Source organism: Scardinius erythrophthalmus (assembly GCF_964197995.2).
Source record: "Scardinius erythrophthalmus genome assembly, chromosome: 1".
Taxonomy (NCBI): domain Eukaryota; kingdom Metazoa; phylum Chordata; class Actinopteri; order Cypriniformes; family Leuciscidae; genus Scardinius; species Scardinius erythrophthalmus.
The window spans coordinates 5,194,111-5,218,610 of NC_138221.1; the positions used below are offsets into that span (position 1 = coordinate 5,194,111).

Sequence of the window (24,500 nt, forward strand, 5' to 3'; positions counted from 1 at the left end):
GCTCATAACTCCTAGACCGTAAGTCATAGACTCAAGTGTCTTATATCATTGGAAAGCTGGACGCCTGACGAACAAAACGTATATCTCCGATTTTATTTCCGCCATGATAGATTTTCCGCCATTTTGAATTTTGTCGAAAATCTACTTTTGCGAACTAGTCCCTGGTTTTTTGCCCGATCGGAACCAAACCAGTGCAGAATTGTTCTCTGGAGTCTGAATATCAATAATTATCAAAAAAAAGTTGAAATTTCGATTCACGGTCGCTAGGGGGTGCAAAATTAACGTTGTGGGAGGAGCCTATTTTACTAAAATGGCTATAACTCCAGAAGTAAAAGAGGTATTTTAACCAAACCTGGTACACATGTGTAAGACGTCAATATGAGGTCACGGTAAAAAAATCGCGGCGATTGGTCACATGGTGGCGCTATAACATGAAAAAAACATAAAACAGGCTATAACCACCTGACCGTTAGTCCGATTGACTTGAAAATTGGTATGCAGTGTCTTGGTCCAAGGTGCCATGTATGTCTATGAGGACATTGGTGTATCTCAAAAAACATGGCCGCCATCGGCCAATGAAGTTTGAGCACCTATTAGACAAGGTTAACGGAGGCCTATCGGAACGAAACTCGGTGGGCATGTTCGACTCATGGCCCTAGAGGTCTGTAAGAATTTTAAAAGAAATCGGCCACTAGTTGGCGCTAACGAGTTTTATGGCTCTGTAATCACGTGGTGTTACACTTATTGTCACAAAATGCATACCATTTGATAGATCTCCTCTTGTTGAACAACTTTGCCTCAAGAACCATTGCTGTCAATCAAACCGTTCATTAAATATTCGTAATTATGTTAAAAACCTACTTTTGCGAACTAGTCCTAGGTTTTTCGCCCGATCAGAACCAAACGAGTCTAGGACAATTCTATGGACTCTCAAGATCAATAATTATCAAAAAAAAGTTGAACTTTTGCATTTTTCGCATGGGTATATTGGGTCATAAAGAAAATGGGCGTGGCAAAATGCACTCAAAAGCCTATAAATCCTAAACAAAAACTCAGAACTTCACGAAAATTGGTGAGCTTATGTGCCATAACATCATTAACAAGCATGCAAAATTTCATGGAGATCGGACTATAGATGGTGCTATAACTGTTAAAAAGCTTTAAAAAACACATATTTCCTATGGTAAATCGCCTGTATTGGCTGTAAATGGACTTTTCCATCTATTATTTCAGTGGTTAAAAGCTTTCTAAATAAATCTTAATGTCTTAAATGCTTATGTGCCTAAAGGCCTTAAATGCTTGAACCCCGATAAATGCTGCTTGCAGCTTTAATTAGGGGTTCAAGCACGAAGTGCTGAAACCCTATTGTAATTGTGCTGATTTTTATTATTAGGGGTTCAAGCACGAAGTGCTGAAACCCTATTGTAATTGTGCTGATTTTTATTATTATTATTATTATTATTATTCTGCCGTAAAACGCATCGTGCAGCCCAAACCGTAAGAGCTGGAACTTTGAAACTTTGACAGATGGTAGTACAAAAATCGAGGAAAGGTTCAGAGATTATGACCCCGATTGGCCCATAGGTGGCGCTATAACAACCAAAAGCGCGAAACTGCTCATAACTCCTAGACCGTATGGCGTAGACTCAAGTGTCTTATATCATTGGAAAGCTGGATGCCTGACGAACAAAACGTATATCTCCGATTTTATTTCCGCCATGATAGATTTTCCGCCATTTTGAATTTTGTCAAAAATCTACTTTTGCGAACTAGTCCCTGGTTTTTTGCCCGATTGGAACCAAACTAGTGCAGAAATGTTCTCTGGAGACTGAATATCAATAATTATCGAAAAAAAGTGGAAATTTCGATTCACGGTCGCTAAGGGGCGCCAAAACGTACGTTGTGGGAGGGGCCTATTTTACTAAAATGGCTATAACTCCCGATGTAAATGAGGTATCTTCACCAAACTTGGTACACATGTGTATGAGCTTACTCTGGGGTCACAGTAAAAAAATCGCGACGATTGGCCTCATGGTGGCGCTATAAAATGAAAAAAACATAAAACAGGCTATAACCACCTGACCGTTAGTCCGATTGACTTGAAAATTGGTATGCAGTGTCTTGGTCCAAGGTGCCATGTATGTGTATGAGGACATTGGCGTATCTCAAAAAACATGGCCGCCATCGGCCAACGAAGTTTGAGCACCTATTAGACAAGGTTAACGGAGGCCGATCGGAACGAAACTCAATGGGCATGTTCGGCTCATGGCCCTAAAGGTCTGTAAGAATTTTGAAAGAAATCGGCCACTAGTTGGCGCTAACGAGTTTTACGGCTCTGTAATCACGTGGTGTTACAAATATCCACACAATATGCATATCATTTGATAGATCTCCTCATCCTGAACAACTTTGCCTCAAGAACCATTGCTGTCAATCAAACTGTTCATTAATTATTCATTAATATGTTAAAAACCTACTTTTGCGAACTAGTCCTAGGTTTTTTGCCCGATCGGAACCAGACCAGTGTAGGACAATTCTCTGGACTCTCTAGATCAATAATTATCAAAAAAAAGTTGAACTTTTGCATTTGGATGGCTGTAATAGGGTCATTTATAAAACGGGCGTGTCAAAATACATTAAAAAGCCTATAAATCCTAAATAAAAACTCAGAACTTCACAAAAATTGGTCAGCATATGTGACATAACATCATTAACAAGCATGAAAAATTCTATGGAGATCGGACGATAGTTGGCGCTATAACTGTTAAAACGCTTTAAAACCATATATTTCCTATGGTAAATTGCCTGTATTTGCTGTAAATGATGTCTTCTATCTTTTATCATATAATGTTCATATCATAATGTTCAAAACCAGTGCAGCACAATTCTCTGAACTCTCTAGATCAATAATTATCAGAAAAAAAGTTTAACTTCTTCAAAAGGTGATTTTATATGAATATAATGACATATTAAGCCAATAAGTGGTATTTTACTGCCCCCTGCTGTCATTTCATCATACTACTCCCTAATATTGTTATAAAATTCATATTTAGACTTTTTAAAATCATTATTTTAACATTTACAATCACATTTTGTCAAAACTCATCTATTGAGTATTACTATTGACAATTGTGTTACACTGAGATATGGAAATGGACGAAAGTAAATGAATGAAATGAAACGAAAGTATAACGGCATTTAAGCCACGCCCCCGAATACAAATCCATTCATAACTCGAAAACGGAAAGTCGTTGCGCGCTCAAATTTTGATGGTGAGGACCTCTCCGGGCTCTTGATCGAAACGTGTCGTCGCGGGCCTCGGGAGCGCGCCCCCCGCGCATCGCGAATCCGCGGGACCCCCGATTTTGAACGGCCATTACTCCCGACCCAGACCACCCCGAACATTGTGTGAGAGCTCGTTGGAAAGGGCGCGTCCTTGGCTAGCTTCGATTCAAATGTGGTGTTATTTGCCCTGGGCATTCCAGAGATAATAGCCCGAACAGATATGCCTTATAACAGTCATAACTCCCAGCCCCAATCGCCCAAAAACACATTGATGGTCTCATTCAACAGGGCTCCTCAAGCACTATCTATGCTCTGAGTTTCAGAATTTTTCGCCTTTTGGTTCCTGAGATATAAGTAAAAAAACAAATTCCCATTCATTCAAACACTTCAACTGTAAAATGTAAGCTATAATACCACTGTTGTCCACTAGAGGGAGCAGCAGGATTACGCATGATCTTTTAATTCGCTTCAGTATTGGAAATAAACAAATGCTTTAAGAAGCAATCTTTTTTATTATGATGTTTTTTTTATTATTATGATATTTGTATATATTTTATTTTTTTTTATTATGATTATGAACGGTTTGATTGACATTAGTGATTCTTGAGGCAAAGTTGTTCAAGATGAGGAGATGAAGATATTTTCACAATATCACATCCTAAAAACATTGAAAACATATTTGTCTTTGTGTGTGTGTGTGTGTGTGTGTGTGTGTGTGTGTGTGTGTGTGTGTGTGTGTGTGGGTTTGTGTGTGTGTGTGTGTGTGTGGGTTTGTGTGTGTGTCTGTGTGTGTGTAAGCATGCTTAATGGAAAGAACATGAAGAAACTGCTTTGTTTTACTGGTGGATAAAAAAGTATTTCAAATGAAAGTGAGTCAATTAGTGGTCTTCTACTGCCCTCTGCAGGACATTCTACTTAATAAAATATTTTCATCTGTGCTTTTGCATTAGTTTTTGGACTATATCAAATTACTTGCATGAAAATCACCTATTATAACACAGTCATGTTTTGTCAAAGTTTATCACTTCATTTTTACTGAGCTCTCAGTTTGAACAATTCTGCCTCTCAGTGATTAATTTGAAATCTGAAAATGGTGTTATACAGAGGAGATTTGCAATTATCATTTTGTTACCTATCTTTTATTTTAAATATCTCCATCTACAACAAAATGTGTGTGCATGTGTGTGTTCAAGCATGGTTAGTGTATTAAGTATTATTGTTTAAGTATTATTGTTTTCATTTACATTTTAACCACCAGAAGAAGAACACTCATTGGTTCATTCTGCTCACTAAAATATTATTTTTATTTTTTTTTTCCATTTGAAATATTGTTTAAACTTAATAAAATCATTAAAATAACATTTCAAATCATATTTTGTCTGTTTATAAATCCCACAGACTCACATTGGCTGCAATACTAATGTTTTTGTAAAACACAGACCTGATAGTCTAATCTGTGTGTATTGTGCATATATTATTGATATTATTACTATTGCAAATCATGTTATTGTAACTCATATCTTAATAGAATATTATTTGTAATTTTAATTCTTTATTTCTTAAGTGTTTTTTTTTATGATTACTACAGATATTATCACCAAAGATATCAACTACACCTTCACTTTTAGTATTGACACGCTGCACACACAGCACAATCACACACTCACTAATGCATTCAAATAAATGTAATCTTACTGTGCTACTTTATTTGTACATGATTAGAATGAACAGAAATCTAAGACTATTTTTCTTCTTTTGTTAAAGCCATTTCAGACTCCAAGTAAGCATTATATTACTAATCATCTATTTTACAGGTGCCATACAATTGAAAACTGTATTTATCTTGGCATAGTTGAATGATAAGAGTTCTGGACATGGAACTGACATACCGTGAGCCTCAAACACCATTGTTTCCTCCTTCTTGTGTAAATCTCCTGTTTGCAAAAGACCGCTGAAAAATGAGTGAATCCCACCATAACACCGACTGTGACGTTGGAGTCAGGATCATTAATATTTATACCCCCCAAATTTGCATTTTCCAGTCCATGTTCTAGGCCAGGCAGTGTTAATGTGGACCTGCACAGCCGAATCATCAGAAGATCTGCAGGTATTGTGAAGAAGCAAGCAAGGACAATAGTGAAAATGGCAGATCATGGATATAAATGTTATGTCTGAGGCTGTGCTGTGGATTTGAGAACTTTTCATTCCCTTCCCACAAAACTGTCAACAGGCATGGTTGATGTTTACAACAGGATACCTCACCATTTTAATTCAAAGCTGTTAGTTTGCTCTTAACGGAGGCCGATCAGAACGAAACTCGATGGGCATGTTCGACTCGTGGCCCTAGAGGTCTGTAAGAATTTTGAAAAATCAGCCACTAGTTGACGCTAACAGGTTTTACGGCTATGTAATCACGTGATGCATATCATTTGATAGATCTCCTCATACTGAACAACTTTGCCTCAAGAACTACTGCTGTCAATCAATTTGTTCATTAAATACTTGCTATTATGTTAAAAACCTACTTTTGCGAACTAGTCCTAGGTTTTTCGCCCGATCGGAAATATACCAGTGCAGTACAATTCTCTGGAAGCTCTAGATTATTAATTATATAAAAAACTTTAACTTTACCCATTGGGTAGCCATAACAGGATCATTTAGAAAATGGGTATGGCAAAAAACACTCAAAAGCCTGTAAATCCTAAACAAAAACTCAGACAACTCACTAGACTGCCTTATGTGCTTAAAGACCCTAAATGCTTGAACCCCGCTAAATGCTGCTTGCAGCTTTAATTAGGGGTTCAAGCACGAAGTGCTGAAACCCTATTGTAATTGTGCTGATTTTTATTATTATTATTATTATTATTATTCTGCCGTAAAACGCATCGTGCAGCCCAAACCGTAAGGGCTAGAGCTTTGAAACTTTGCCATATGGTAGTACAAAAATCGAGGAGAGGTTATCAAATTATGACCCCGATTGGCCCATAGGTGGCGCTATAGCAACCAAAAGCGCGAAACTGCTCATAACTCCTAGACCGTAAGTCATAGACTCAAGTGTCTTATATCATTGGAAAGCTGGACGCCTGACGAACAAAACGTATATCTCCGATTTTATTTCCGCCATGATAGATTTTCCGCCATTTTGAATTTTGTCGAAAATCTACTTTTGCGAACTAGTCCCTGGTTTTTTGCCCGATCGGAACCAAACCAGTGCAGAATTGTTCTCTGGAGTCTGAATATCAATAATTATCAAAAAAAAGTTGAAATTTCGATTCACGGTCGCTAGGGGGTGCAAAATTAACGTTGTGGGAGGAGCCTATTTTACTAAAATGGCTATAACTCCAGAAGTAAAAGAGGTATTTTAACCAAACCTGGTACACATGTGTAAGACGTCAATATGAGGTCACGGTAAAAAAATCGCGGCGATTGGTCACATGGTGGCGCTATAACATGAAAAAAACATAAAACAGGCTATAACCACCTGACCGTTAGTCCGATTGACTTGAAAATTGGTATGCAGTGTCTTGGTCCAAGGTGCCATGTATGTCTATGAGGACATTGGTGTATCTCAAAAAACATGGCCGCCATCGGCCAATGAAGTTTGAGCACCTATTAGACAAGGTTAACGGAGGCCTATCGGAACGAAACTCGGTGGGCATGTTCGACTCATGGCCCTAGAGGTCTGTAAGAATTTTAAAAGAAATCGGCCACTAGTTGGCGCTAACGAGTTTTATGGCTCTGTAATCACGTGGTGTTACACTTATTGTCACAAAATGCATACCATTTGATAGATCTCCTCTTGTTGAACAACTTTGCCTCAAGAACCATTGCTGTCAATCAAACCGTTCATTAAATATTCGTAATTATGTTAAAAACCTACTTTTGCGAACTAGTCCTAGGTTTTTCGCCCGATCAGAACCAAACGAGTCTAGGACAATTCTATGGACTCTCAAGATCAATAATTATCAAAAAAAAGTTGAACTTTTGCATTTTTCGCATGGGTATATTGGGTCATAAAGAAAATGGGCGTGGCAAAATGCACTCAAAAGCCTATAAATCCTAAACAAAAACTCAGAACTTCACGAAAATTGGTGAGCTTATGTGCCATAACATCATTAACAAGCATGCAAAATTTCATGGAGATCGGACTATAGATGGTGCTATAACTGTTAAAAAGCTTTAAAAAACACATATTTCCTATGGTAAATTGCCTGTATTGGCTGTAAATGGACTTTTCCATCTATTATTTCAGTGGTTAAAAGCTTTCTAAATAAATCTTAATGTCTTAAATGCTTATGTGCCTAAAGGCCTTAAATGCTTGAACCCCGATAAATGCTGCTTGCAGCTTTAATTATTATTATTATTCTCCCCTAAAACGCATCGTGCAGCCCAAACCGTAAGAGCTGGAACCTTGAAACTTGGCCAAATGGTAGTCCTCAATTTGGGGAGAACCTATCAAAGTATGACCCAGATTGGCCCATAGGTGGCGCTATAGCAACCAAAAGCGCGGAACTGCTCATAACTCCTAGACCGTATGTCGTAGACTCAAGTGTCCTATATCATTGGAAAGCTGGACGCCTGAAGGTCAAAACGTATATCTCCGATTTTATTTCAGGTATGCAAAATTTTCCGCCATTTTGAATTTTGTCAAAAACCTACTTTTGCGAACTAGTCCCTGGTTTTTCACCCGATCGGAACCAAAGCAGTGCAGAAATGTTCTTTGGAGTCTGAAGATCAATAATTATCGAAAAAAAGTAAAAATTTCGATTCCTGGTCGCTAGGGGGTGATAAATTAATGTTGTGGGAGGAGCCTATTTTACTAAAATGGCTATAACTCGAAAAGGAAATGAGATATCTTCACCAAACTTGGTACACATGTGTAAGAGTTCAATCTGGGGTCATAGTAAAAAAATGTCGACGATTGATCACTAGGTGGCGCTATAACATGAAAAAAAACATGAAAAGGGCTATGACCACGTGACCGTTTGTCCGATTGACTTGAAAATTGGTATGCAGTGTCTTGGTCCAAGGTGCCATGTATGTCTATGAGGACTTTGGCGTATCTCGAAAAACATGGCCGCCATCGACCAATGAAATTTGAGCACCTATTAGACAAGGTTAACGGAGGCCGATCGGAACGAAACTCGATGGGCATGTTCAACTCATGGCCCTAGAGGTCTGTAAGAATTTTGAAAGAAATCGGCCACTAGTTGGCGCTAACGAGTTTTATGGCTCTGTAATCACGTGGTGTTACACTTATTGTCACAAAATGCATATCATTTGATAGATCTGCTCATGCTGAACAACTTTGCCTCAAGAACCATTGCTGTCAATCAAACCGTTCATTAAATATTCGCAATTATGTTAAAAACCTACTTTTGCGAACTAGTCCTAGGTTTTTTGCCCGATCGGAACAAGACCAGTCTAGGGTAATTCTCTGGACTCTCTAGATCAATAATTATCAAAAAAAGTTCAACTTTAGCATTTTTCGCATGGGTATATTGGGTCATAATGAAAATGGGCGTGGCAAAATGCATTTAAAAGCCTATAAATCCTAAACGAAAACTCAGAACTTCACAAAAATTGGTGAGCATATGTACCATAACAGTCTAAACAAGCATGTAAAATTTCATGAAGATCGTACGATAGGTGGCGCTATAACTGTTAAAAAGCTTTGAAAACCATATATTTCCTATGGTAAATTGCCTGTTTTGGCTGTAAATGGTCTTTTCCATCTATTATTTCAGTGGTTAAAAGCTTTACAAATAAAACTTAATGTCTTAAATGCTTATGTGCTTAAAGGCCTTAAATGCTTGAACCCCGATAAATGCTGCTTGCAGCTTTAATTAGTATTATTATTGAACTGAAGTGACTCCAGTTACTAAAGGTGAAAGGAACTTTTTCAAGTGAAGCACAAAATAGTCAGAATAATTTCCTTACTAAAGAAAAAAACACTGAAATAAAAATTCTTCTAGAGAAGACTGTATTCACGCAATGTTTACTTTATTCTACGAAAAGCTACTAATTACATCTTCAACAGTGTAATAAGATTACCCTACTATCTATTTTAATGACTATTTAATATTACCTCTAAACTTTGACTAGGCTTGGCATGTTTGCATATTAATTGTTCTAGGAACCTCAGATAGGTTATATTTGAATTGTTGTGTATGTTGTGCTACTCTATAATGATGTTATAGTTAAGCTCATTTGCAGCATATGTAGGGCCCAAACATAAACTCAAGCCCAGGGGCCCCAGACCTGATCTTTGTTCTATTGACTCATTGATTAAAAATAATCTAATGTTAAAACTAGGAGTTGGCCCACCCTACATCTCAAAGCTGGAGCCGGGTCTGGTGTTGTTTAAAGTTCATAGTGATTGTTCTGACTTCATGAAGCCTCATGGTGTGAATGAACTTCAAACTGACTAGAACAAACTCTTTGAAGTGTACATATGATACTGGATATGAAACTGTTAATAATGTAGACAGACAGCAATCTCAATCAATGTCAGTCATGTGTGCAGTGAAATATAATTTAGTAGGCATTTAAAAGCTCTATTGAGAAAATGAAAACATAGAAAACTCAAAAAGCAATCATATCAGGATACTTCATGACTTTCAGAACTAAAATAACAAATTCAAGCAGAATCAGCAGAAAATAAGAAAATGGACAATGACAATGTGATGTTGATAAAATGAGTAAAGAGTTTAATCAATCATTACATAGCATACATTATTTTTTTCTACCCAAACCCTTGGTTGAGCCTTTTAGGTAAATCTTTTGGGTTATTTTTCAGTGTTTGGGAAGGTTTTGTGTTACTCAGCTCCTGGGTCAGCTAGACGTAACAACCCAGAGTTTGGATAGTTTTTGTGTAATACCCAAATAATAATAATTGGAAAAGTTTTTGGGGCAGACCTGACCTGTTGAAAAGAGAGGGTATTCATCCCTCCTGGGATGGTGCTGCTCTTCTCTCTAGTAATATGGCACATAGAGCTCAAACATGACAATCTGGAGCTGTAGATTTGTAGATTGTAGAAAGAAAATTGGCTTTCAACTACAGTTACTGGCCATTACTGTGTGTGGTGTGGCGACGACACAGACGATTTAAAAGGGTTAATAATAACATCAAATGCATTAATACAATGATAATTCACTACATTCAAAATCTGATATTTGTTTTATTAATATTGAGTTTTTGGTCACATCCTTACGGGGCACTAGCCAAGGAATTTCACCTTGACAATAAAGAACACTCATGGAAGATTGTTGAAAGAATTATTTTTTCATTTTTTATTATTATTAGAATTATATAAATTATAGGTTCATCATCTGATCAATCTGAAGGATTTAGTGAGATTCTGGCGAGCTTGTAGAGCCTCTGATTATCAACACAAGAATGACACAGTTTGCAATAAAGATGAATTTATGAACACAGAGATATACAAGAGTAAAATATCACACTCACTAAATACTACTAAGGAAAGTGACTAAACTACTAACGAAAAATGACTACACAACTAAGAAAATGTAATCAATAATCAAACAGATACTACACACAACTTTACAAATGGATGTTCACAATGAATGTTAAGTAGATGAGCAATGGATTGGATGAAGAAATTGAAGTCAATTGAGGTCTTTCTAGATGCTGGTATGAAATAATAAATAAGCATTTACTATGGATACAGATAATGTGTCTTATGTATCTATCTGTATATGCAGACCCTAGATACAGTCGCTACAAAAAAAAAAAAAAACAACAACAAAAAAAACAATCTTATATAGCAACAAGCTATCCTGTAGCTCAAACAGTAGAGCATTGGCGCTTGCAACGCCAAGGTCATGGGTTTGATTTCCCACGTATGTAAATGTAAATGTAAAAAAGTGTGCCTTGAAATCCAATGTATGGATAAAAGCGTCTGCCAAATGCGTAAATGTAAATGCAGCAACAACCTAATGCCCAGGCCTTTGGGAAGAGGTTTGGTTAGCTTATTTTTATTTTCCACGTGGTCGGGTGATCAGTCCGGCAATGGGCTACGTCTTCCACTGGTATCTTTCCATTCGCAGTGAGGGCAAACTGGATACCTTTCCACCAGTTGCAGAACCGCACTGAGTGCTGGAGGTTCACTGCTGGTCCTTGTGTAATCCGGAGAACTGTAGGTCAGGCGGTGGTCGATCCGCAGGATCCTTTGCAGGCTAGAGGTTACAAAGGCAAGAGTCGTGCAGCTCAGGTGTTGAATTCTGAAGTCTTAAACAGAAGCGGTTGAGCTGCTTGAAGGTCCATGCGGGTGAAGGTTTACTTGCAAGAGAATAACCTTGGTTGTGCTGTTGTTCCTTCCCTCTTTAGGTCAGAAACTCTACTACTGTAGTGGTGTGATTGGGTCGTTGCATTCCAAGTGTCCACCGATCACGTCCCACCTTTCCACCCTGTGGAGCTTGTGGATTTGTCCCAAAATACACAGTTAAATGAAACAGTGTCTTTAGAAACTTGGAAATTCTTAATGTCCTTTCTAAACCTTTCTCAAAGTCCTTGCGGCAGCATTCTGAACTTGTAGAGTCCAAACTTGATGTAAATTGGTTGAGGTATCACCCAGATGTCCATTACTGTGTTAGTGGGTGAGATTCAGAGGTGTAAAGTCCAGGTTCAGAAAGTAAAAGTCCTCCTCAGTATTTTGTTCCAATCACCTGGATTTGCTAATTCAGCCAGGAGATAGAACTAATTAGTGAAATCAGCTGGCTGAGTTCATGGGTGGAATAAACATATGGCAGGGCTTCTACAGTACTTTCTGACCCCTGGACTATACACCTCTGGTGAGATTACATTGGCTGTTATTCTAGGTGCAGTTTCCACTGTGAGCGCACAGTTCCCTGGATGAATAAGGAGATATGTAGGACATGTTCCTTATAGTTTCCTATACCTTTTTGTGGTTCTAAACCAATGTGTAAAAAGATTTGTCTTTTTCTCAGGGTTCTTTGTTCCTACCGTGTTGTAGCCAGTTTGGGGCCCTGGGCAGTCCATGGTCGTTCACACCTCAAGAATGGAGTTGAGCTGAAAACCCATGAACAATGAGCAACCGGTGATTAGAATAGAGATCAACGGCAGTCCTGATTACCATAGTCCTTAGATAAACTAGCTGTTCTGATGAAAAACAACAAAGAACGAGTTCAAAATTAATATCAGATGAATTTCTCCATAAAAATTGTTATGGCCTCTTCTTCAGCTCCTGAACTTCAAAGGTGTTTTCCAGTGGGAATTTTCTGGTGGTCTTTCAGTTCATCATCTGTAGTAACAGACTTCCAGCACTTAAACACACACCGCTGTGTCTTATCTGCTGTAATATTACGAATGAATCTTCTCCTTTGTGTGAATCGTCATGTTTGTGTTTCTTCAGGACTGAAGCCCAATGAAACGGTTTACCGCACTGATCACAGTTAAATGGTCTTTCTTCAGAATGAGAAGATGTGATTTCAGAGCGAAATCCTGAGCCGCTTCTTCCCAGTGTGAACTCTCATGTGAATCTTCAGACTTGATTTACATGTGAAGCGTTTTTTACACTGAGGGCAGGAGATTTATTGGCTTCTGTTTTCTTTCTTTCTTGTTCACATCCATCAGGTCTATAAGAAACATTAAACCATGTGAGATTTCAAATGAGAGACAAACGTGAAATGAAAAGTGAAGCTTAAAGTCAAGATCATTGAGTATAATAGTCATTTTAATCCCATCAAATCTGGTCAATAACTGCTATGCATGATTATGATCTATTTTAATGTCATGAAGATTTATGTTATAAATCACTAGTTTGGTTTTGAAACTCTAGATGACGCAGGCTTGACATATGATCTGTAAGAAATCACATAGTTTCCTACATGACACAGGCTGATTGGCCTCTAAGCTTATTTGTTTGACGTTTGTTATGAAAGGGCCGTCTGTCAACAAATTCTCATATTTTTGCATAGTATTGGACAGAAGGAAAAGCACATTCACGCCTGTACAATAGAGTGTAAAAGCATCTGCCAGGGGCATAAATGTAAATGTCTCACATGGCAAAAGTTACTTTCAATGGACTCTTTTACACAATTATCTTGCTAATCATGACTTAAGTAATTCAAAATGTTCATGAAATGCTAATGTTTTATTTAAAGTAATTCCAATCTTTAATGCTGGTTTCACTAGTGCCACCAAATGCTCTCAAATGTGTATATGCAGCAGCTCTGGGCATCTGACAAAGTTTATACAAGTAATATACTGGTCAGCACATTTCTTTGAAGGGCAAAGAAACTAGTTGAAATATTCTCCAACCTAAACAACAAACTTTTTGTTCTTCAGTACAATGATGTTTCTTTAAAAAAAAATAGTATTTAATGATCAAAACAAACAAACTAACCAGGGCTGAAACAACTAACTGTACGTACATTGTACAACTGATCGTACATTGATAAATGTGGCAATCTTCATTTACACTGAACAAAATTATAAACTCAACACGTTTGTGTTTGCCCCCATTTTTCATGAGCTGAACTCTAAGATCTAAGACTTTTTCTATGTACACAAAAGGCCTATTTCTCTCAAATATTGCTCACAAATCTGTCTAAATCTGTGTTAGTGAGCACTTCTCCTTTGCTGAGATAATCCATCCACCTCACAGGTGTGGCATATCAAGATGCTGATTAGACGGCATGATTATTGCACAGGTGTGCCTTAGGGCTGGCCACAATTAAAGGCCACTCTAAAATGTGCGGTTTTATCTCACAGCACAATGTCACAGATATCGCAAGTTTTGTGGGAGCGTGCAATTGGCATGCTGTCTGCAGGAATGTCCACCAGGGCTGTTGTCAGTGAACTGAATGTTAATTTATATACCGTAAGCTGTCTCCAAAGGCGTTTCAGAGAATTTGGCAGTACATCCAACCGGCCTCACAACTGCAGACCAGACTCATGATAAATCATTATAAATTTGTTAAGTGTAAATCTCATGCCTGGTGTTCTCATAACGATAACACAATCTCAGACCTGATGTGAGATTTAAACATAGCCACTGCTCACGTCCATATTGATAAATAAATGCCAATTTTTGCATGGAAACAGTGTGCCCAATTTTCTGTAGTACGCTCGTTTTGTAAATGAGGGTCACTGTGTGAAAACATCTACCAAACGTGTCAATTTATAGCAGTAAATAAAATTTCTATGGACTAAATGCACATGAAAAATAAAGTCTAACCCTTAAAGTAACACTATGGAACTTTTCCCCTGCGGTCGCCCTACAGGTTTGAAGCGGAATTGTCTCATTAGAACTACAGAAACACGACCCGATCTGGCAATCTTACATAGCGTGGTTATAGCAGATAAAGGACCACAAACCAGACCCATAAGTGCCTTTCACCCTGTTACGACTTGATGAACCACTGAAATGATTTTGGAAACATTATTTTGAGGTAAAAAATATTCCTTAGTGTTGCTTTAATGGTGAAGCTGCTGCAGGAAAAGCACACAAGCCAAACTAACTTCAAGATTCCAGGTTTTGTTTCTCAGCACATAAAGATAAACTACTTACCGTGATCACACACTGTGTTGATGTGGTTTCTCCACTGCATGGATCTTCATGTGTCGCTTCAGGTGAGTTTTAATAGAGAAACTCTCTCCGCACTGATCACACGTGTGCGACTTCTCTCCAGTGTGGATCCTCTCATGTGATCTCAGATGTGATGACCGACTGAATCTCTTGTCACAGTGTGAACACTTGTAAGGTTTTTCTCCAGTGTGGATCATCTCATGTGTTTTCAGAGATGATGACTGACTGAATCTCTTATCACAGTGTGAACACTTGTGAGGTTTTTCTCCAGTGTGGATCCTCTCATGTGTCTTCAGAGATGATGACACACTAAATCTCTTATCACAGTGTGAACACTTGTAAGGTTTTTCTCCAGTGTGGATCATCTCATGTGTTTTCAGATGTGCTGACCGACTGAATCTCTTATCACAGTGAGAACACTTGTAAGTATTTTCTCCAGTGTGGATCCTCTCATGTGTTTTCAGATGTGCTGACCGACTGAATCTCTTATCACAGTGAGAACACTTGTAAGTTTTTTCTCCAGTGTGGATCCTCTCATGTGTTTTCAGAGATGATGACACACTAAATCTCTTATCACAGTGTGAACACTTGTAAGGTTTTTCTCCAGTGTGGATCCTCTCATGTGTTTTCAGAGATGATGACACACTAAATCTCTTATCACAGTGTGAACACTTGTAAGGTTTTTCTCCAGTGTGGATCATCTCATGTGTTTTCAGATGTGCTGACCGACTGAATCTCTTATCACAGTGTGAACACTTGTAAGGTTTTTCTCCAGTGTGGATCCTCTCATGTGTTTTCAGAGATGATGACTGACTGAATCTCTTGTCACAGTGAGAACACTTGTAAGTTTTTTCTCCAGTGTGGATCCTCTCATGTGTTTTCAGAGATGATGATCGATTGAATCTCTTGTCACAGTGTGAACACATGTAAGGTTTTTCTCCAGTGTGAATTCTCTGATGCAGTTTTAAATTGTCCGCTGTAGTGAAAGTCTTCTCACACTCAAAGCACACATACTCTCTCACACCAGTGTGAGTTTTCTCATGTATATGTAAATTTTGCAGCAGTGAAAAACTCTTTCCACACACAGAACATGAATGTGGCTTCTCCTTCGTATGAACTGTCAAGTGTGACTTCAGGTTTGATGCACTAAGACATGTTTTGCCACATTGATCACATGAGAACGGCTTCTCTCCAGTGTGGATCCTCATGTGAACATAAAGGTGTGATGATCGACTGAAACTCTTCCCACATTGATCACATGAGAACGGCTTCTCTCCGGTGTGGATCATCATGTGAGCATCAAGACTATGTTTGGTTGTAAGACTTTTCCCACACTGAGTGCAGGTGAAAGAATTCTTGGCTCTTCTTTTCTTTAAAAATGTCTGTTTAGTTTTTGAACTACTCAAAGGTTTTTCTCCAGGTTGGACATCCTCCTCCTTCACTTCACTCAGTTCTTCAGATTCCTCCTTCACTTCACTCAGTTCTTCACTCTCCTCTTTCACTTCTATCAGTTCTTCACTCTCCTCCTTCACTTCACTCAGTTCTTCAGTCTCCTCTTTCACTTCTATCAGTTCTTCACTCTCCTCCTTCACTTCACTCAGTTCTTCACTCTCCTCCTTCACTTCACTCAGTCCTTCACTCTCCTCCTTCACTTCACTCAGTCCTTCACTCTCCTCCTTCACTTCACTCAGTTCTTCACTCTCCTCCTCCACTTCACTCAGTCCTTCGCTCTCCTCCTTCACTTCACTCAGTTCTTCACTCTCCTCCTTCACTTCACTCAGTTCTTCAGTCTCCTCCTCCACTTCACTCAGTCCTTCGCTCTCTTTGCTCTCTTCCATTGGGTCTGACATGAAAGAAAAACACATTGTACAATTTTCTAATTAATCAAAATAGTTCAGAGAGAAATATGGAGTGATGTATCCTGTATCCCAGATGTAAAAGACAACTGCAATAAAATAATACAATAATGTATGTATTTTTACAAATTAATTATACGTCCCTGAAACTTTCTCTGAATGAGGTACACTGATCTTCCAATTATTATCTTTAAAACATTATAGGCACAAATCCCATGTTTCTGTATCAATGACAATTATCTAACATTATATGAACATTAAAGTACACAATACTGTCATTATTTAACATCAACTTTTAGATTGATATTTAATTATGCTAAAAACTACTAAAGCGTTTTAATTAAGGGCCGTTCACACTAAACTTCTTCTTCCATAGACTTCACATGCATGTGAAAGTGGGACACAAGAAACAAAAGATCAAGTGAATTTCACTGCGAGAAAGAACACAAATGTTTGCAGTAAAATAGAGTAGTGTAAATTTGTATATTTTGGAATGATTATTTGTTATACATGTTCGTAAAAATATGCACAAAAAAAAACTTCCTTTACTGACCATTTGTTAAAAAATAAAACTTTTGCAGCCATGTCATAGTTGAACTGTTTATCTAAATGTGATGAAGTGCTTGAATGTTTCTAACATGAATGTTCTTCAGCATCATGAATGAATGAAGAATAAACACCAACCTCTTTGTTCTTCAGGATCTTCAGTGTGTTTCATTCTGCAGGGTTCTGGATCACTCATGTTCTCATTGTCCTCTTTAATAAACTCAGTCTTTGCAGATTTCAGCTCTTCCTGATGCTCTGATGCTTGTCTTCACCTGCAGCTGATGGGAATTTGCATCATTTATTGGAGATTTGCAGTAGGAGGAGCTTCACTGATGATGTGTTTGTAGTGGGAGGGGCTTCACTGATGATGAATTACAGTGGGAGGAGCTTCACTGATGATGTGATTGTAGTGCGAGTTGATCTGACACAATCAAAAATATATAATATTTGTTTTTATGCTCATGGACATCAGAATATAATAATGTAAATTCTTCCAAACATAAATAATGGTAAGAAAAACAGTTGAAAGCATAAACAGAATGAGAAAAGGTATCTCTCAAGTTTATTGGCATCTCAGAAGATATAGCAAGAATATGAGAGGAGTTACAGAGAGTTAACCAATAAGATAGTCTCAGCCTCAGACGTCACGCCCACGGAACGTTGGCTAAACGTCTGATGCATATGGTACACTTAACTGGAAACACTTCAGGAATGTCGAAGTCGTCATCTGATTGGTTGAATTTTATCGATTTCCGGGGGGCGCGAGTGTCGCGTTTTTTTTTGGTCAGCCGGGAAACAAAGCGCTCTGGCGCAGACGTGTGATTGCGGACGAAAAACTGTTGTGATTACATGAGTGACAATGAGCATTTATCAAGATCAGCTAAACGTAGGATTCTCAAAAGTATACATGCACGAACAGATCAATGACTTACTGCTTGTTTTCTTCTCCTTCTTTGATTTTCTATGCTGACTGACTTGTTGCACGCAGGTCTGTTGTTGTGGGGACATTTCCACGCCCCGAAACGTGACGCTGAACGAAACGAACTGTAATTGGTTGTTTGACATGTCGGTCAAACGGCCTTATGGGCGGGCCTTGGCCAAAGAAAGCTGCTATGAATTCCAGACCTTCAGCCGTCAGTCTGAAGGTCTGGCTACGCGAGACTACCAATAAGATAGTGTGTATACTTTACATCACATATGAATAAGATACATTGAATAATAAGGTCATATATATGGTCAGTTTCTGGCTATCCTACCACATGTACATTTGTAGCCTGGAGGACCCTTATACTGTGTTCATAATATAGAGAATAGGAGAGAGTACCTTCTTACAGAACAAATAAATCCCTGTTATTCGCTTTTGCTGAGACTACCATAGTAGAATTTCATAAAGCTACATATAGTAGGCAACAAATCCCCTCAGTCTGCTGACACCAATGAAATGAGCTTTAAGTGTCAATTTGTAGGAGATTTGAAGCCATCAGCATAATAAATGAGGTGAAAACAGGAACTATTGTCATGAAATAAAGTGTTTTCAGCAGATCTGTTAACATTGATGAGCCTCAGACTATTAACACTCATTCAACAAGCCATTCAGGATCATCAGCAGATCATCTCACTTTATTCTGAGTGTTTGCTGTTAGAAACACATTATTTGAGTCAGGATAAATGACTAAAGCCTGTAAAACTGCTCCATTGAAAGATATCTCACAATATAACATCATCAATAACAAAACAAAATAATTAAACAACCTCTCTTTATGAACCTCTTCAGGGAAATAACTACAACACATAATATGTTTCATAGGATGAGTGATATTTTTTTAATTTTTTTTTAGTTTTGCCATGGGGTGAACTTTAAGGAAACAGATTTAAAGGACATGTTTGGCCGGGGACATAAGTTTCTGTATTTCCTCATGCCTCACGATACCACACATTACACTCTGGCACAATATATTGGGTTCGCCCTTTTATTGAGTGGTTCGCAATTTAAGGTGGGCTTCGCAAGTGAGGAACCCCACAAGCTCACACTATTCCCGAAGCCTGTCATAGTTCATGTCATGCCCACCACGCCTGAACCTGCTGCGGAGGAGGCTGTCCCTGAACCCGCTGCAGAGGAAGCTGTCCCTGAACTCGCTGTCCCTGAACCCTCTGCGGAGGAAGCTGTCCCTGAACCCGCTGCGGAGGAAGCTGTCCCTGTACCCGCTGTGGAGGAAGCTGTCCCTGAACTCGCTGTCCCTGAACCCTCTGCGGAGGAAGCTGTCCCTGAACCCGCTGCGGAGGAAGCTGTCCCTGAACCCGCTGTGGAGGAAGCTGTCCCTGAACCCGCTGTGGAGGAAGCTGTCCCTGAACCCGCTGCGGAGGAAGCTGTCCCTGAACCCGCTGTGGAGGAAGCTGTCCCTGAACCCTCTGCGGAGGAAGCTGTCCCTGAACCCGCTGCGGAGGAAGCTGTCCCTGAACCCGCTGCGGAGGAAGCTGTCCCTGAACCCGCTGTGGAGGAAGCTGTCCCTGAACCCGCTGCGGAGGAAGCTGTCCCTGAACCCTCTGCGGAGGAAGCTGTCCCTGAACCCACTGCGGAGGAAGCTGTCCCTGAACCCGCTGCGGAGGAAGCTGTCCCTGAACCTGCTGTGAAGGAAGCTGTCCCTGAACCCACTGTGGAGGAAGCTGTCCCTGTACCCGCTGTGGAGGAAGCTGTCCCTGAACCCGCTGTGGAGGAAGCTGTCCCTGTACCCGCTGTGGAGGAAGCTGTCCCTGAACCTGCTGTGGAGGAAGCTGTCCCTGAACCCGCTGTGGAGGAAGCTGTCCCTGTACCCGCTGTGGAGGAAGCTGTCCCTGAACCAGCTGCGGAGGAAGCTGTCCCTGAACCCGCTGTGAAGGAAGCTGTCCCTGAACCCGCTGTGGAGGAAGCTGTCCCTGTACCCGCTGTGGAGGAAGCTGTCCCTGAACCCGCTGTGGAGGAAGCTGTCCCTGTACCCGCTGCGGAGGAAGCTGTCCCTGTACCCGCTGCGGAGGAAGCTGTCCCTGAACCCTCTGCGGAGGAAGCTGTCCCTGAACCCGCTGAGGAGCAAGCTGTCCCTGAACCCGCTGTGGAGGAAGCTGTCCCTGAACCCGCTGCGGAGGAAGCTGTCCCTGAACCCGCTGCGGAGGAAGCTGTCCCTGAACCCGCTGTGAAGGAAGCTGTCCCTGAACCCGCTGTGGAGGAAGCTGTCCCTGTACCCGCTGTGGAGGAAGCTGTCCCTGAACCCGCTGTGGAGGAAGCTGTCCCTGTACCCGCTGCGGAGGAAGCTGTCCCTGTACCCGCTGCGGAGGAAGCTGTCCCTGAACCCTCTGCGGAGGAAGCTGTCCCTGAACCCGCTGAGGAGCAAGCTGTCCCTGAACCCGCTGTGGAGGAAGCTGTCCCTGAACCCGCTGCGGAGGAAGCTGTCCCTGAACCCGCTGCGGAGGAAGCTGTCCCTGAACCCGCTGCGGAGGAAGCTGTCCCTGTACCCGCTGTGGAGGAAGCTGTCCCTGTACCTGCTGTGGAGGAAGCTGTCCCTGAACCCGCTGTGGAGGAAGCTGTCCCTGAACCCGCTGTGGAGGAAGCTGTCCCTGAACCCGCTGCGGAGGAAGCTGTCCCTGAACTCGCTGTGGAGGAAGCTGTCCCTGAACCCGCTGCGGAGGAAGCTGTCCCTTAACCCCCAGCGGAGGAAGCTGTCCCTGAAACCGCTGCGGAGGAAGCTGTCCCTGAACCTGCTGTGAAGGAAGCTGCCCCTGAACCTGCTGTGGAGGAAGCTGTCCCTGAACCCGCTGTGGAGGAAGGTCAGGTCAGGTCAAGTATATTTGTATAGTGCTTTTCACAATACAGATTTTATCAAAGCAGCGTCACAGTAGGGGTGGGCGATATGGCAAAAATATCATATCACGATTTTTTTCAGGAAAATCACGATTAACGATTTTATCACGATTCTTTTGATGTTGGTTTTACTATTTTGTGACTGAGCATTACAGCCAAACTAATGTCCATATTTTAAAAACAAAGCTTTAGGTAACAAAATAAAAAAATGGCAAACAGGGGCAAAGATAAAAATATTTGTAATTATGTTCTTTGTTATTAAATATTAAGATTAAAGATAAACATTACATATACACAACTTAATATACAAATTAAATAGGCTAAACAGTGCTTTATGTTTTCAGCTACAGTAGGTGTATTTAACAGTAGCATTGAAGTAATTAAATGAACAAATATGAAAATAAAACAAAACAGACTTCACTGTATAAATTATACATTGATACTTATTAAAGCTACTATTAAAGTTATCAGTCAAGAGCAGTGAGTGATTTTCTCTTTGCATTTTGTTGTTTCATTAACATTAAAGGGATAGTTCTCCTAAAAATTCAAATGATCAAAATTTCACTCTCTCAACTCGAATAAGTTTCTTTCTTCTGTTGAAAATAAAAGTTATTTGGAAGAATGTGGGTAACCAAACAGTTGATGTACCCCGGTGACTACCATAGTATATTTTTCTCCTATGGAAGTCAATGGGGACCAGCTACAGTTTGGATAGCCACATTCTTCAAAATATTAATATTAGAAAAATATTAGAAAATATTAGAAGGAAATTAATACAGGTTTGGAACAACATTAGAGTGTGTAAATGATGAGATATTTTTTTATTTTTGGGTGAACTATCCCTTTAAGGACAAGCGGCAGCGTGTTTACTATTGCTACTGTCTCTTTAAGAGTTGCGCACGACGCGTCTAATACACGCATTTGACAAGCAGATTTTCTCTCAATTTTCTCAAGTTTGCTTTCACTTTAGACATAACCGACTTTGTTTATGTAAACCTTGTGTGTATTTGACAGTATTCGCACAATAAGACTCGAACGATAACTGAACTTAGTCCAGTATCCAGGCACTGGTAGACAGGCTTTTAGTGCATGTGAGCTTCACCTTTACTTCATAAACGCCAGAGGAGAACTGGCCCCCGACTGAGCCTGGGTTCTCCCAAGGTTTTTTTTTATCTCCATTAGGTCACCTGATGGAGTTTTTCGGTTCCTTGCCACTGTTGCCTTTGGCTTGCTCAGTTGGGGATACTTAATTTAATTAATCAATCAACAATACTATTGATCAGCATTATCAAACATGGATGTTTTAAACTAGAAACAAACACTGATGTATTATTTTATTTAATCCTGTGAAGCTGCTTTGATACAATCTGTATTGTGAAAAGCGCTATATAAATAAAGTTGACTTGACTTGACTTGACATGTACGCGCTGAGAAACGCATACGTTAGAACAGCGCATCAGCACGCGAATTAAATGTTTAACCGACAAGGCATTAAAGCACATGCAAATTATGAACTTTTGTGAACTGCAGTCTCCTGTTCCGCTGCGTTAACATTTTATGTGAATATACGTCGCGTTGTTCAGTATGTTGGGACAGAGGCGCCAAAACAGATATAATGCACGATTCTACGATATTTCTTCAAAAGCAGATCGTGGAGACATTTTAATCGTCCACGATCAAAAATCGTCATATCGCACACCCCTACACAGTATTAAATCAAAATAAAATAATACAACAAGGTTTGTTTCTAGTGAAATTTATTGATTGATAAAATTAAATTAAATATCCCCAACTGAGCAAGCCAAAGGCAACAGTGTCAAGGAACCGAAAAAACTCCATCAAGTGACCTAAACCTTGGGAGAACCCAGGCTCAGTCGGGGGCCAGTTCTCCTCTGGCATTTATTAACTAGAGGCCGGATTGTAGTTTGAACTGTAAGATTAAAAATATATGAATGCCTGGCTGAAAAGATGTGTCTTTAATCTAGTTTTAAACTGGGAGAGCGAGTCCGAACAACGAACAGTATCAGGAAGGCTATTCCAGATTTTCGGAGCCAAATGTGAAAATGCTCTCCCTCCTTTGGTTGATCTGGATATCCTAGGTATGACCAAAAGCCTCGAATTTATTGATCTTAAAGAGCGCGATGGATTATAGGGCGATAGAAGATCCGTTAAATAGACTGGAGCTAAGCCGTTTAGGGCTTTATAAGTCAGTAGCAATACCTTGTAAATAATACAGAACTTTATAGGTAACCAGTGATGGTTCTAATACACTAATGCAGTGATGATAAAATCGGTGTTATATGATCATATTTTCTTGATCTAGTAAGAACTCTAGCGGCTGCATTTTGGACTAACTGTAGCTTGTTTATTGAGGATGCAGGACAACCAGCTAATAAAGCATTACAGTAATCTAGTCTCGAGGTCATGAATGCATGAAGTAACTTTTCTGCATCAAAAACTGATAGCATGTTACGTAACCTAGCAATGTTTCTAAGGTGGAAAAAGGCTGTTTTTGTAACATATGAAATATGATTTTCAAAAGACAGGTTACAATCGAGTATAACACCCAGGTCTTTTACTGTAGAGGATAAAGTAACAGGACATCCTACGATGTTAAAGTTGTATTGTGAAAGGTTTTGTGGGCGTTTTTTTTAACCGATAAGTATTACCTCTGTCTTGTCTGGATTTAATAAAAGAAAATTACGCGTCATCCAATCTTTTATATATTTAACACACTCTGTCAATTTGGATAATTTAGCGTTTTCATCCGGCCGTGATGAAATATATATTTGAGTGTCATCAGCATAACAATGGAAACTAATTCCATGTTTCCTTATAATATTTCCAAGAGGCATCATATATATTGAGAATAATAGAGGGCCCAACACAAATCCCTGCGGCACTCCATAGTTTACTGAAGTTATGGTCGATTTTTCTCCATTCAAATAAACAAAATGGTAGCAGTCAGATAAGTATGTATCTAAACCAGCTTAATGCTTGTCCTTGAACACCAGAATAATTTTGTAGTCGATCTAAGAGTATTGTGTGATCTATAGTATCGAACGCAGCACTTAGATCAAGTAAAACTAGTACTGAGATACAGCCTTGGTCAGAAGCTAAAAATAAATCATTTGTGATTTTAACGAGCGCAGTTTCAGTGCTATGGTGCGGCCTGAATCCTGACTGAAACTTTTCATAGATATCATTTTCTTGCAAGAAAGAGCCCAGTTGAGCGGACACAACTTTTTCTAGTATTTTAGACATAATTGGAAGATTTGAAATGGGTCTATAATTTGCTAGATTATTATGATCTAATTGTGGTTTCTTAATGAGAGGTTTTATAACTGCCAGTTTAAATGTTCTTGGAACATGACCTAAAGATAAAGATGAGTTAATAATATTCAGGAG

At 39.6% G+C, this 24,500-nt stretch overlaps 2 protein-coding genes across 2 annotated transcripts in view; one reads left to right on the plus strand and one right to left on the minus strand.

The window, feature by feature from the left end:
* LOC308703298 (uncharacterized protein) overlaps positions 1-24,500 on the plus strand; it is a 320,767-nt gene that overhangs the window by 130,072 nt on the left and 166,195 nt on the right. The window lies entirely within an intron of this gene.
* Positions 11,307-19,310, minus strand: LOC308694891 (uncharacterized protein; the record flags this gene model as incomplete). Its single annotated transcript, XM_081372701.1, has 3 exons — positions 11,307-11,536; positions 15,673-16,228; positions 19,290-19,310. The coding sequence occupies 3 exons, from the start codon at positions 19,308-19,310 to the stop codon at positions 11,307-11,309; spliced, it is 807 nt and encodes a 268-aa protein (XP_081228827.1).